Genomic DNA, 15,569 nt, shown 5'->3' with positions numbered 1-15,569 from the left:
GTAGAGGGTGTGCAGGAGGCAGCTGATCAACGATTCTCTCTCATCATTGATGTTTTTGTCTCCCTCTCTCTTCCTCTCTGAAATCAATAAAAATACATTAAAAAAAAAAAACAAAAAAAACCTTATCTTTTAAAAAGCCTGTTTACTTGGGATTGCTGAGCTGAAAGGAAGTGAGCATTTGTTTCCTTCTTGATAACAGATCAGGTGGCGCTAAGAACCACTAACCTAACATACAGGCTGCCTTGGACGCCTGGGAGTGAGGCAACAGGGGCACTCACCCCCAAGCAGGTGACTGGAATAGACAAAGCTAAACTTCCCTACACTTCACGTCTCCATCAGGGCTCTCTCCTCTTCTTTGTGCTTTCTTTCTTTCTTTTTTACTTTAGAGAGAGGAAGGGGAGAATAAAAGGAGGGGAAGAGAGGAAGAATGAGAGGGAAACATGGATATGTTGTTCCACTTATTTATATACTCTGGTTGATTCGTGTACGTATATGCCCTGACTGGGGATTGAACCCACAACCTTGGCTTATTAGAACGATGCCCTCACCAACTGAGCTACCTAGCAGGGCAGGGCTCTCTTTTCAAGCAGCAGGATATATCCGAGGAGCTCAGGGAGAAAATTATGTACCCCCTCACAAATGCAGCAATATGGAGAAGAAATATCATGTGGCAGAGAGGTGAGGCAGCCAGTGAGTGTAGAGAGACAACAGATGAGCTCTTCGTGGCAGTGAGGCCACGAGTCGGCTCTACCTTCTCAATTTCGACCCTTCACTGCCAAAACCACCACACACGCTGGAGTTAGAAGAGTGACTCTGCCTCCTCGTTGGGCTCCAGAGAGAAGACGGCAGCAAGCGGGTGCTGCTCAGGCCAAGTAGGTTTCAGATCCGCCACAGATCATATAATACCTTAATAATAATAATAAAAAAAGATCTGCCACAGACCATATAATACCTTAATAATAATAATAATAAAAGATCTGCCACAGATCATATAATACCTTAATAATAATAATAAAAAAAGATCCGCCACAGGGCAGTGGAGGAGCAGCGGCATTTGCAGCAAAGGCCCTTGGCTGACCCAACAGCCAGGTCCAGCCTGAGGCTCTCACCATCCACTGCAGCCAGCGGGCTGAACTGGGGCCCCGGAGAAGAACCTGCCTGGTGGCTTCTAGGGCCATACTACCCTCCACCCCCTCTGCTGACTCTCCCACTAAAGCAACTGTCTGCTGAGCCCACTGCAGTCATGTGGAGAAATGTGAGCACATTTGTCAGTTTGGATTCTTCTTTTTTTTTTCCTCTTTGGTTTTACAGATTTTCTACAAGTTACTTTGATAGTCATAGAAAAATCATTTCTGCCGAAACCGGTTTGGCTCAGTGGATAGAGCATCGGCGTGCGGATTGAAGGGTCCCGGGTTCGATTCCGGTCGGAGACATGTATCTTGATTGCGGGCACATCCCCAGTGGGGGGGGAGTGCAAGAGGCAGCTGATCGATGATTCTCTCTCATTGATGTTTCTAACTCTCTGTCTCTCTTTCTTCCTCTCTGTAAAAAATTAATAAAATATATTTAAAGGAAAAAGAAAAAAGAAGACATAATGTAAAACTTTAGAAAGAAAAAAAGAAAAGAAAAATCATTTCAAAAGTCAGCTGATGGCTGCATAGAGGCTGTTGGCTCTCACCCATTTCTGAGCCAAAGTGCTACATTTGGGTACCTGGCCTTCACGGTCAGCTCCTCAGTACACCCAGTTCCCTGAGCCTGGATAAGAGGGCAGACGAGTGAGCCGCAGGAAATGGTCAAAATCCCTGCTCAGTAGAGGAGCTGGCGCTCCAGTTCACGAGGCACCTGGACATCCCAAGCGCGACCCAGAGCACACACTCAGGGGATCCCGCTGCAATGACACAGGATCGACAGAGCTCCAACTGACAAGAGATTCTTTCCCAACCCGGCAGGCCTGGTGATGGACAGAGGACAGGACCTTAGAAACTGGGCCTCTGGACTTTCACACCCTCCAGAGACATAGAACAAGGCATAGGAGGAGGAGACCACCACTTCGCTGTAATTCCCCATTCAGTCCTTCTGGCATTCCCTTCCTGCCCCCTGAAGAGAAGCACCTGAAGAGTTTAAAGTGACAGCAGGGGTCCGGAGACACCCCAGACTCTGAAGCCTGGCCTCAGACTCTCCAGCCTAATTCAGTATTGTGTGTCTTGGATTTCACTCCATATCTCAGGTTCCTTAGCAGAAGAGGAAAGATTGGACTAATTGGCTCCTAAGCTCCTTCTCAGCTCTGAACAAGAGACTTCGATTCTTGGCAGAATGTCTGTGTACTGTTGCAAATGTGATATATATCCAGGTGCCAGCCAAAATGGGGTAGACCTACAACAGCAATCAATGCCATCAAGAAGACATTAAAAGAAAAGAGGAGGCCCGGCTGGTGTTGCTCAGTGGTTGAGCATCAACTTAAGAACCAGGATGTCATGGTTCGATTCCCAGTCAGGGCACATGCCTGGGCTGTGGGGGGGCACAGAAGGCAGCCGATCAATGATCCATATCATTAATGTATCTATCTTTCTCTCCTTCTCCCTTCCTCTCTGAAATCAATAAAAATATATTTTGGCCGAACCTGGTTTGGCTCAGTGGATAGAGCGTCGGCCTGCGGACTGAGAGGTACCAAACAAAATCCATGTACCTTGGTTGCGGGCACATCCCCAGAGGGGGGTGTGCAGGAGGCGGCTGATCAATGTTTCTCTCTCATGGATGTTTAAAATAAAATTTATTTTTATTGATATTTTACAGAGAGCAAGAGAGAGGGATAGAGAGTCAGAAACATCGATGAGAGCCGGGACCGGTTTGGCTCAGTGGATAGAGTGTCGGCCTGCGGACTGAAAGGTCCTGGGTTCGATTCCGGACAAGGGCATGTACCTTGGCTGCGGGCACATCCCCGGTGGGGGGTGTGCAGGAGGCAGCTGATTGATGATTCTCTCTCATCGATGTTTCTAACTCTCTATCCCTCTCTCTTCCTCTCTGTGAAAAATCAATAAAATATATATATAAAAAAAATAAAACCACACAATTTACTTTAAAAAAAAGAAAAGAAAAAGAAACATCGATGAGAGAGAAATATCAATCAGCTGCCTTCTGCACACCCCCCTCTGGGGATGTGCCCGCAACCAAGGTACATGCTGTTGACCGGAATTGAACCTGGGACCCTTCAGTCCCCAGGCCAACGCTCTATCCACTGAGCCAAACCAGTTAGAGCAATAAAATATATTATAGAAGGAAGGAAGGAAGGAAGGAAGGGAGGGAGGGAGGGAGGGAGGGAGGGAGGGAGGGAGGGAGGAAGAAAATACAGGCCATGGTAGGTAGCTCAGTTGGTTAGATTATTGTTCCAAGGATGCAGGTTGTATCTCCAATCAGGGCACATAAAAGAAGCAACCAATAAAAATATAAATAAGTAGAACAACAAATCAGTGTTTCTGTCCCCCCACCACACCCCCTGCTTTTTCTCTTACAAAAAAATTAAACAGCTGTACTCAGCTTTCTTACAAAAAGAAAGAAAAAGCTCTAGATGGCGTGGTTCAGTGGATAGAGCATCAGCCTTCAGACTGAAGGGTCCCGGGTTCGATTCCAGTCAAGGGTATATGCCCAGGTTGTAGGCTCAATCCCCAGTAAGGGTCGCACAGGAGGCAGTCAATCAATGATTTTCTCTCATCATTGATATTTCTATTTCTCTCCCTTTCTCTCTGAAATCAACAAAAATATATTTTTTAAAAAGAAAGAAAAAAAGGAAATTGCAGACCAGTATGCCTTAAGACTAAAGATGCAAAAATCCTCAATAAAACAGTACCAAACAAAATCTAACATCTTAAAAGGATTACACACCATGACCAAGTGGGACTTATCCCAAGAAAGGAAGGGTAGTTTATAATAAACCACATTAAAAGAACAAGCAAAAGAAATCCACATGATGATCTCAATGGACACAGAAAAACACTTGACAAAATCCCATTACATCCTTATGATTAAAACACTCAGAAAACTATGACTAAAAGGGAACTTCCTCAACATGACAAAGGGCATTTATGAAAAACCTGCAGCTTACAATCTCAATGGCAAAAGATTGAAAGCTTTCCCCTAAGACCAGAAACAAGACAAGACTTTTCACCACTGATATTCAACACTGTACTGGAAGTTCTAGCCAGAGCAACTGGACAAGAAAAGAAACAAAAGGCATCCAATTGAAAGGAATAAGTAAAATGATCTCTATTTGCAGATGACATGATCCTATATATAGAAAATCCCAAATACAAAGAGAGCCTCCAAGAGCTGATAAACAAACTCAGTAAAGTCACAGGATACAAGATCAACATATGAAAAGCAGCCATGCCCAGCTGGTGTGCCTCAGTGGTTGAACATCGACTCATGCACCTACCTGGTCAGGGCACATGCCTGGGTTTTGGGCTCAGTCCCCTGCACATCCCTAGGGGGCATGCAGGAGGCAGCCAATTGATGTTCCTCTCTTTCTCTTTCTCTCTCTCTCTCTCTCATCAATAAAATCATATTAAGAAAAATATATATATACATACATATATACATACATATATATATATACATATATATTTCCTCAGGTGAGGATCAAAAAATATATAACAAGTATTGGTAAGGATGGAAAGAAACTGGAACCTTCATACATTGCTGGTGGATATGTATTGTAAAATGGTGTAGCCACTATGGAGAAAAAGTGGTTTCTCAAAAAGTTAAACAAAGTAGCCAAAACCAGTTTGGCTCAGTGGATAGAGCGTCGGCCTGTGGACTGAAAGATCCCGGATTCAATTCCGGTCAAGGGCATGTACCTTGGTTGCGGGCACATCCCGGGGGGGGGGGGGGGGGGGGGGCGGCGGCGGGGGGGCGGGGGGGGGGAGTGCAAGAGGCAGCTGGTCGATGTTTCTCTCTCATCGACGTTTCTAACTCTCTATCCCTCTCATTTCCTCTCTGTGTAAAATCAATAAAATATATATATATTTTTAAAAAGTTAAACAAAGAAGAATCCAGCAATTCCACTCTTAAGTATACACCCAAAATAATAGAAAAGGAGGACTCACACAGATACTTGTATGGCAAAGTTCTTCACACCATTATTCACAAGAGCCAAAATATAACAAAAACCTGTGTCCATCAATAGATGAATGGATGAATAAAATGTGGTATTAACACCCTATCTAATAAAGAGGAAATATGCCAATTGACCATCACACTCACAAAGATGAAGGTGCCCATAGCCAATAAGGAGGGAATATGCTAACTGACTACCACACACTCAAAGATGGTGGCACTCACAGCCACAAGATGGCGGCACCCAGTCCCCTCAGCCCCACTGGGGCAGCAGGCACACAACAAGGCTGGGCCCGCCCCCAGGCAGGTCTAGCCACTCTGTGTGCCTGCCTCTGGAGTCTCTCAGTCCCCTCAGCCACCCTAGGCTGGCCTGAGACACAGGCAAGACTTGGATGGCAGCTGCCCAGGCATCCAGGGCTGCCCGAGGCTCAGGTAACCAGGGCCAGCCTAGGCTTGCACTGCCGGCAGTGGCAGCAGCAGAGGTGTGATGGGGACATCGCCTTCCCTTGATCACCAGGTCGCCTTCCCCTGCTGAGGCTCCTGTACTGTGAGAGTGGGCAGGCCAGGTTGAGGGACCTCTACTACAGTGCATGAATTTTCATGCACCGGACCTCTCGTATTGCCATAAAAAGGAATGAAATTCTGATACATGCCACAATATCAATAAACCCTGAAAAACTTATGCTAAGTGAAATAAAAAGTCAGATGTAAAAGGACAAATATTGTTTGATTCCACTTATATGAGTTATACAGGCAAATCCATAGAGACAGAAAGTAAATAAAAGGTTACCAGGGGTTGTGAAGAGGGAGAATGGGGAGTTACTGACTAATGAGTACAGTTTGTTTGGAGTAATGGAAAAGTTTTGGAAATAGATAGTGGTGATGGTTGCACAACATTGTGAATGTAATTAATACCACTGAACCACTGAATGAACCACTTAAAATGGTTACAATAGCATATTTTATGCTATACATATTTTACCATACACACACACACACACACAGTCACCAGGAACATCCCTTTGGCTCTGTATGCCAGCATGAACCTCATCTGGCTTTCCCAGATAAGACAAGTAGGCCTTGGCACAGGGCACAGTGAAAAGCATGAGAATTATGGCTTCACATAGGGACCACCAAAAAGAAGTCCTATATGGCTCAGCTGGTTAGAGTATTGTCCCATACACCAAAAGGTGGCAAGTTCGATCCCCAGTTGGAACAGGTGCGGAAGCAACTGATTGATGTTTTCTCTCCTCTCTCTCCCTTCCTCTCTCTGAAATAAGTTAAAAATCAATGAAGTCATCACTGCAAGTACATAGAAGTTGACTAGAGTGAAAAACACAGACCTAGCTCCTTTTATTTTCTATCAATTTCTTAGAGGGAAGGTAGATTTTATGAGCTGGCAAGTTCATAGGCACTTTCTGTAAATGTTGCATAAAGTATCTGAACCAATTACTACGGGATATAACCATTTTTAATTTAAGCTCTATCAACTGGATGTATCCAGGTCCACAGAGCTCTGGTGGTAGTGACAAAGAGGAGATAGCAACAAGCTCTTCACCCTTAGGGCTGGTAGCTTTGGGGGGGTTTCAGGAAAGTACCAGCTCTGCTGCCATTCTCTGGTGAAAAGGCCAGTCACGAATGCCTCTGCCCCAGACCACCAAGGAGCTACTGGAATCTCATCTGACAGCTTCATCTTGACATCTAACACCTTAGCCACAGCTCAGCAAGCTGGCAATCTTGTTCCTATCCGAACCTGCCCCAGATAAAGAAATCAACAGCTTTGCAACAGAGATCTCAGGGACCGTGGTTACAAAATGGTCCTTGGGAGACATTTCAGGAAAAACACCAATTGACATTTAAGTTTGATATGAGGGCTATTTGATGCTGGGATTTTTATCTCATAGTCTGATGGAGCTGCTTTAAGTCACAGTCCACGACACTGGCTACTGTGTGCAAGCTGCTCCTCCAGCAGCCACCCCCACCCTAACCCTCTGCCAGAAAGCCACCCAGGAACCCACTAAGCCCAACTCTGGCCCCAGAGTATTCTGGCCTCACATCAGGGCCAGAAAAAATAAGTCCCATGTGGCTCAGTTGGTGAGAGGATCGTTCCATCCACCAAAAGGTAGCAGCCCCACAAAGAGAGGAGGGACATTACAAAGAGGAATGAACTCAGCATGAGCACCGTCCAAGGAAAATGAGGCCTGAAGGCTAAGGGGCTTTAAGTCAGGATATGCTTTGCAGAAAAGAAGGTTGTTCTGAATGTGGGTCAGGAGAACTCATGCATCCACTGTCACAGCACCATCAAAACACCCAGGAGCCCACAGACAGCGAGGAACAGAGCAGCCCTCTTGGGTGGCCACAGGCAGGTTACTCACCATACCCTGGGTTCTGGCTCCTTCCCTAAAAGGCAGACAGAAGCTCTGGAAAGTTTTGGAAATATATTAAGAGGGAAAAAAAATTATATATATATATATATATATATATATATATATATATACACACACACACACACACACACACACACACACACACATATATTTCTTCAGATGAGGATAAAAATATATATAACAAAAGTGTGTGTGTGTGTGTGTGTGTGTATGTGTGTGTGTGTATATATATATATATATATATATATATATAAAGTATATTCCATCCTTAGATTTCCAGAGGCTGCCACATTAAAAAACCAAATATATTCGCCTTAACCAGAGAGTATAGCCAGTTGGCACACCAGCTTAATGGGAAAGGGTTGCCACCAGATCCCATTTCTAGTAAGCTCTGGCCCTTATCCTCTACCTCTCTGGCTCTGTGTAATTACAGAGCTGGTGCATAGCTGAGTGTGGACATGGTAAATGCTCCTAGCTACTCAGACATTACCCTTAACTCGCTAGTTACAGGTCTTCATCCAGAAATTGGCTTTGAGTTTGCTGATGTGTAACTTAACAACTTTCATTATTTTCACAAGAGGGTCTTTTTTTTTTTTTAATATATATTTTATTGAGTTTTCACAGAAAGAAAGAGAGAGAGATAGAGAGTTAGAAACATTGATGATAAGAGAAACACCGATCAGCTGCCCCCTGCACATCCCCCACTGGGGATGTGCCCACAACCGAGGTACATGCCTTTGACCAGAATTGAACCTGGGACCCTTCAGTCTGCAGGCCGACGCTCTATCCTCTGAGCCAAACCAGTTTCAGCCTCTAGCCTCATTTCTAGCAATATAGTCATGACCTTACATTTCAATTATAACCAAGTACTGAGGATCCTGAAGCTACAATGATATTTTATGTGAATTTTTAACAGAATTTCTGAAGAGGCAGAAGACAGACTTGCATTTAGATACCACGTTATCCATCTCTTTCCCAGTGATCAGTCCCTTCTTTCCAACTTGACCCCTGACTACAAAGAACCACTCTGGGGCCCTTGATTCCTTCCAATGACCCCAGGATAGGATGGCTCACTGTGCCTGCCATGCAGAGCTGCTGAGTCCATCCTCCTATGCTCCAGGTCCCACTTCCCCTCTAACAGAGAATCTCCCTTATGTGGTGACCCATCTTAAGAAAAGATCAGCCGAAACCGGTTTGGCTCAGTGGTAGAGCGTCGGTCTGCGGACTGAAAGGTCCCAGGTTCGATGCCGGTCAAGGGCATGTAACTTGGTTGCGGGCACATCCCCGGTAGGGGGTGTGCAAGAGGCAGCTGGTCGATGTTTCTCTCTCACCGACGTTTCTAGCTCTCTATCTCTCTCCCTTCCTCTCTGTAAAAAATCAATAAAATATATTTAAAAAAAATAAGAAAAAAAAGAAAAGAAAAGATCAAACATTTCAGAAAACAAACACACACAAAAACAAAATGGGGCAGGAAGGGGAGAGTACTGTGGAGTGAAATCAGAAATTTCTCTAGACTAAGAAAGTCCCCAGTTATAAAGAAAGATGCCACACTCCCCACTCTCAGCTTGCAGTTGAAACTAGATGGTGACACATATTGGGCAGGGATGTCCCAGGGAGGCCCAGATATGCTCTAAGCAGGATCAGGTCCTTCCAGAAAAGTGGACATCACATAGACTCCAGACTTCTAACCCTATGTCCAAATAGACCTGGGCTTTAACCCCCAACACAAGCAACAAAATACTCCAAGATGCTCCAGAGCCCAAATAATCCATGTCACCAGAACAATGCAATGTGTTTCTAGGGAGAGATGCAGTCTAAAGCTCGGCATCTACCCACGATGCCAGTGGTAGGGGCAGTCAGGGAGAACATGACACAATTGCCACCTGTAACTGCCTTAGGCAATGACAGCACTTACTTTTCTGGGCAGACAGGACAAAGCCTTCCCCTAGGTCCACAGATTAGTGTCAAACTTCTCAATAGCACTGGACAATGCAGAGATCAGACATAAGCAAGAGGACCAGAGCTGAAGTGGCTCTCCAAACCATAAATGTGGCAGGTGAGATCTTCATTGAATGAGTAGCTCTCTAGGTCTCCATGGAAAATCATAGACAGTGTTGTCTTCACTGTTGTCTTGGTAAAACCAAAATACCAGAAAACAGCTGTATATGAAGTCCTTTCACCTCTGAGAAGCCTCTCTAGCTATGAGTCTTCAACATCCCACATTTGCAGCTCACGATGCAAGATAAATGCCAGCCAAGAAAGGAAGAAGACAACTGCGGTGAGAAAACCAGGCATGGCGTCAAGGAACCTAAAGCCACTGTCACACCACTGGACGGGGCTCACAGCCAGAGAGGCTTGGCTCACCCGACCAGAAGGGTCTCTTCTCCCCAATCCACTCTCAAAATGTGAACAGATCCGAAGTCCTCATAGCCTGCTACTGCCCTCAGGATAAAGCCCATGCTCCTTGGCCACAGCACAGAAGGTATTTCTGATCTGACCCCTGTCTGCGCATGTTCTGTGTTCCACACCTTTTTATGCACTGTTCTTTCTGCCTGAAATATCTGCTTCTCCCTTTGTTCATGGCACTCTCTAACTCTTCCTTCCAGATGTAGAATCATCACCTCTTCAATGAAGCTTTCCCCAAACTCTCAGGTACAAGAGGAGTCCAACCTCTGGGTCACCCCTGGGTATAAAACACCTTGATTGGCCTTTTCTACACCACTTTGTGAGTTCCAGTGTAGAGGCATACCTGCCTCCTCTCTAGACAGACCTCATGCCTATGATCCTGGGGCCCAGGCCAAGGACTGGAACAAAACAATGGGTGTATGCCTCACTGTGACGTGCAGAATTAATGGATGAATGCACTGCTGCCTGGCCAAAGGAAGTCAGCTGCAAGTGCAAGCAAAGGCAGCCTGGCTGTGGCCAGAGGCCCATCTCAGGGCCTAGGCACCAGCTGCAGAGGAGAGCCCCACACCTCTATCCAGTGCTCTAGCCCAAGCCTGCTGTTTTTGGGTAGAGCCACCCATCACATGTCAGAAGCCGCCACCGCTGGGATGATGTTACAATCTATTTTGAGGGTCACCCTGGAGCATCTGTCAGCCTGGTCAGCCACACCCTCCATGTGTCATCACTAACTGCTGTGGACACACAAAGGTCCACAAACTCTGACTGAGCAAGTCATTTCCCCGAGGGACCCCTCAGCCTGAGGGCCTCCTTGGCTTCCTAACATGATCAACCCAGATGCCCTTATCTCCTGGCACCACTGGCAGGGCTCTGATGTCTCCTCACCCCACCACACTTGCTTCTGAGGTTCCCAGCTCTGGTGACTCAGCAAAAAGTACCTGAATCCCATCAGTCTGTGCCAGGCACTTAGTTCAAACACAGTCCCTCCTTCTCCACTCTCTCTTTATTTGGGGAGTGCTCAGAAAGCCCAGAAATCTCACATCAAGCTGGTTACCGACCTGACTCATTTTAGGTCTAAAAGTTCTCACCTGCTGGGAAATTCTTACTTGTCCCTCAAGACCATGCCCAGTTTCTGTGTCCTCTTACAGAGAGTCTTTCAGTCCACTCTCTACTGAGTAGGCCACAGGCTCCCTGAGGACAGGGCTGGTCTGTGCTGGCTTTACCTTTGTTCTTCCTGCACCTAGCATGGGCCTGGCACACAGTAGGTCTGGTTAAATTTTCTAAGAGCCCTTAAAATAAAACCTTTCTAATTTGATGAGCTTAGCGTGCAGTGGATGTTTTTCTACAAAAGATATTGCAGAACAAAGGCCGTTCTGGAAAATAATGACACTGACAATCGGGTCCGTAAATATCTTTTACAAAAGAAGCCCATACTCAAATCAACAGACAAACAAGTTTACAGATTCAATGTGATGATGAGTCAATCAAGCCCAGTCAGAGCCTGCCACACATGTCTGGCCCCAATGAGCACGAAGCACCTTTTATTTCTGTCCCCCAAGAAACTATGATCCCCTAAGAATCTAAATGGACATTCTATCACTCTACTCAGGGAAGGAATGCGATGAGGAAAGGCAGCAGCAACATGGAGACACGTGTCTGGGAGCAGGCGAGGACATCTGACAAGCGAAGCTACTCTATTGCACATCCTGAGGCCCAAGGCCAGGGAAGATCACCGAACATCCCAGGGGCACAGGGCTCATCCACAGAATAGGTACATCATCATCTGCTCCACACGCTTTCCAGGACACTGTGAGGATCAACTGGGTAATACAAAAAACCTACACCACCAGCCAACACCTGGGGCATGGATCAAAACCGGGTCGGAAACACACCTCCAACACTGACAGGAAACAGGAAGCAAGTTGATAATTGTTCCGTAACTGCGCTAGGTCTCCTCGAAACCACACCTAGCCCCTGCCAACTACTGGCTGACTACACCCTAGCCACAAGGCTTTCAGGAATTCCACAGAGAGGCCATATTCACATAATTGCATTTGACGGTAGTCAATTGACGCAGGCTACCAAGGCATACATGACCACCTGAACCTTTTTAAAACTGAGGTTTCCTGCCCTGGCCAGTATACTCAGTGGTTAGAGCACCAGCCCTTGCACAGGAGGATCAAGGGTTTGATTCTGGTCAAGGGCATGGCATATTCTTGGGTTGCAGGTTCGATCCCTGGCCTAGTAGGGGTCAGAGTGAATTCAGGAGGCAACCAATCAATGTGTCTCTCACATCAATGTTTCTCTCTTTCCCTTCCTCCCTCCCACTCTGCTCCCTTCCCCTCTAAAAACCAATGGGAAAAAATATCCTCAGGTGAGAATTAACAACAACAAACTGAGGGTTCCAGGTTAGCTCATTGGCTACAGTTAACACGTAAAAATGCTGAAAACAAAAGCTGAGAAAAGATGCCCAACTTTCTTTAGTTTTGTAGCAACACCTAAGAAAGGCAATCTAACAAGACACAGGGCCTTTCCAGCAAGATCTACTTACAACTGAAATGTTAAAGTTAGATGAAGGACTAGGTGTCTACGTTTCAACATTCCCCTTCCGAAATTTTTTTCTCTTTTCTCACTCACTCAGTTACAGAAAAAAACAATCCATTTTCCTCCCTCCAAGTTTAAAAAATGCTGCTCATTTTCTTTGGCAATATGAGACTAGAACACTAATATTTCAGTCTATACTGTAACCGTTTTCACAGTGTTTTGTTTTGTTTAAATTCTCACCTGAAGATATTTTCTTTCTTTCTTTCTTCTTTCCTTCCTCCCCTCCCCCCCTCTCTCTCTTTCTCCGTTGTTAATCCTTACCTAAAGATATTTTTCCCACTGATTTTTAGAGAGCAGAAGGGAGAGGGAGAAACAGAGAGAAACATCGATGTGAGAGACACATGAGATGGTTGCCTCTCGCAAGCACACCACCAAGCCTGAAACCCAGCTAGGTGCCCTTGACCAGTTTCGAACCCGGGACTCTTTAGTGCACAGCCGATGGATGCTCTACCCACTGAGCCAAACCGGCTAGGACTCACATGTTTGTTTTAAGACACCACTCTCATTCACACTAGTCCAGGCACATTAAATATATGTGCTTTTATCACAGGGTGGGAAGAGAAAATAGAAGCTTTAAAGCCCTCCAATAATATGTTTCATATCTGTAAAAAAACACTAGACGAGGATAAAAGTAAAAATGCAATAGCTTCTGATGATCAGAATTCAGAATCACAGAACTATAGAGTTAAAAGCATCTAAGTTGCTGGCCTACCTCCCCACAGTGCAGATGAGGAAAGCCCCACATTGCACCCACAATCACACAGCCCTCTCAGGCAGGGATGTTACGACGTCACTGAGGAAGCAAGCAAAGCTCTGACGCTGGCCAGCCTGCCCCCAGTATGGCCCTTTGGCACCACAAGGGGACAGTTCCTAGGAGAGAGAAAGTTTTCTGAATATTCTCAAAAACACATACTCAGGGTTAGCACAAAGGTCACTGGGGGGTGGGGAAGGGATTGGCAAACTTCCCACACCAGACCTAAGGTCTGATGAGGAAAGCCTTTTCCAAGACAGTTGCAATCATGTTATTTCATAACTCAGACACCTGCTTTGTCACAGTCACTGGAAAAAAGGGAGACTGGGAGAAGAAAAAGGAAGGAGAAAAATGAACATTCTTCCTTCTGATTCCTTGTGTCTGCTTAGGTCACCATAAAATAGGGAACCTCGCTAATGCTGACGTTAATGAGGGCCTTCCTAAAGCTGGTTCAACTGGTGTTCAAGTCCCTGGACACAAAAACAAGTTTATGAGCAGCATAAGGTCACCTGATTCTGACCATGTGCATACTGTTTACCCTGAGATGACAGGCCAGTCGCTAACACAGTTTTGATGAATGCTGTGGAGACTCTATTACCCCTTTGAAGGCTACTGGCGCCTCTGCATGACTAAATGCCATAAAATGAACCTTGAATGCAGCAAGAGTATGGAAAGGAGGGAGGTCACAAACACCACACTTCAATGGGGGGGGGGGGGGGGAACCGACCCATTTTGAGCCTGAATGGTTAATGCAAACTTGTTACTTGTTTCTCTGACCTCTGAGATATCTCATTACAACATCACTAAAGAGAAGTCCCTCCCCTGCCCCATGGATCTAGTTGTCATCAAGGGCTGATGCTTAAACCAGGCACATAACAGAGGCAGCCCAGACCCAGACCCAGCTCGGAGGTCCACAACATTCACAAGTGTCAGCCAGGAGACTTCCACAGGGAACAGCTTGGTGTTGGGGCGGGGGAGAAGGTGGTAAGGAGGGGCTTACCCATCTCTTCCTTTGCTGACAATCTTCACCTCAAAGTAATAAATGCCACAGGCAGCAGGGATGGGGTGGGTGGCACGCACGGAGGCTGCATCTTTGTGATTTTTGCCATGACCTAATTAGAGAGGGCAAGGGATAAATTTCAGCACAAGGAAATGCAAATGGGCAGGCACCTCATTCTTCTCTGATCCATGGCAACTTCGCTACTCCATGGCCAGAGGACGCTCTTACACAGTCTAAGGAATAATTAGACAACAACTGCACACACAAACCTCCCACCTTGGGCTCACCTCCTCCCGAGAATAGCAACCCTGCCTAAGACTGTCTCCCACACAAGCCAAAGGAGGGATACAGGCAATGTGGATACCTGAGAGATTTCCCAATGCTGCCTGGAATCTAGACTCTCCAGAACACAGGCAGCCAACCTGGGAGAGCAGGGGGGGAGGAGGCAGCCCTGGAAGGAGCATCCCTCCCGAAATTTTGGCACAGAACCCCAGGACCAGACTGGGAGTCTGGCAGATCAGCAAGCCCATGGGCCTCTGGCTATTGGAGAGGACGTGAGTCTACCCCTTTACCCCTCTCTCCAGACACTGCTGAAACTAAGCAGTGGGAAAGAAGGGCCCAGCTGGAGTTGGAGCTATCCCAGGACAAGCGGGAAGGCCCCTCGGGTGGAAGGTCCAACCGAGCCCTGGGTCTGGTCACACCTGTTGCAGTTCTCCTGACATCGGGTGTTTCAAGGGAGAGCAGACTAGGCACTCGAGCCTCGGCCTGGTCAGCCCCACCACGCCGGGCACTCGCAGGGACTAAGGCCTAACTCGGAGCACAAGGGCCGGCGAAGGGACGTGATGGGATAAGGGCTGGGCAGCACAGCCACCGGGCAGACGCTCCGGCCTTTTCCTCCCTCGGCCCAACAGGCTAGTACCTTTGTAGTGGACGCGGAGGTTACCCTGGGAGAGGCCGATGTAGTTGTACTTGTCCTTGGGGCTCCAGGAGCGCGGCAGCGGCGTCTCGTGCTGGTTGACCGCGGGGTACAGGCGCTGCAGGCGCCGGCTCAGCTCCTGCTCCCCTGGGGACGGCAGCCCGCCCCCAGCGCCCCCGCCGGAGGAGTCTCCAGCCTGAGGGCTCCCAGCTCCCCGGTCCGCCGTCGCCGCCGCCATCTTGGAGGGAGCTGCTATTGTGTCACTGGAGGCGGGGAGGAGCGGGACCAGATCCGCACGGCTCAGCCAATGACCCGCAAGTCTACCGGAGCCGCAGGGAAACCGAGTCCGAGTCCGGCACTTCTCTTTCAACACGGCCACGCCTCGCCACATTTCGAACT

General features: G+C 47.0%; 1 protein-coding gene across 5 annotated transcripts in view; it reads right to left on the bottom strand.

Annotated features, from left to right (window-relative positions):
- Positions 1-15,518, bottom strand: part of RANBP10 (RAN binding protein 10) — an 84,750-nt gene extending 69,232 nt beyond the window's left edge. For 2 of the 5 annotated variants that reach the window (XM_036441462.2, XM_036441461.2), the window contains exon 1: positions 14,255-14,316. Coding sequence is in view for 3 of the 5 variants with exons in the window: in XM_036441459.2 (XP_036297352.1) it covers positions 14,255-14,366; positions 15,174-15,408 (347 nt within the window). In the remaining 2 variants the exon portion in view is untranslated. Of the gene's footprint in view, positions 1-14,254; positions 14,367-15,173 lie in introns of those variants that run through there. The other 3 variants (XM_036441459.2, XM_036441458.2, XM_045582772.1) reach the window with 3 other exon arrangements.
- Positions 15,519-15,569: the final 51 nt, after the last annotated feature.

The sequence above is a fragment of the Pipistrellus kuhlii genome, unplaced genomic scaffold, assembly GCF_014108245.1.
Source record: "Pipistrellus kuhlii isolate mPipKuh1 unplaced genomic scaffold, mPipKuh1.p scaffold_m20_p_17, whole genome shotgun sequence".
Lineage (NCBI taxonomy): Eukaryota > Metazoa > Chordata > Mammalia > Chiroptera > Vespertilionidae > Pipistrellus > Pipistrellus kuhlii.
Note: the sequence above shows the minus strand (reverse complement) of the source record. Positions and strands in the feature narration are given on the sequence as shown.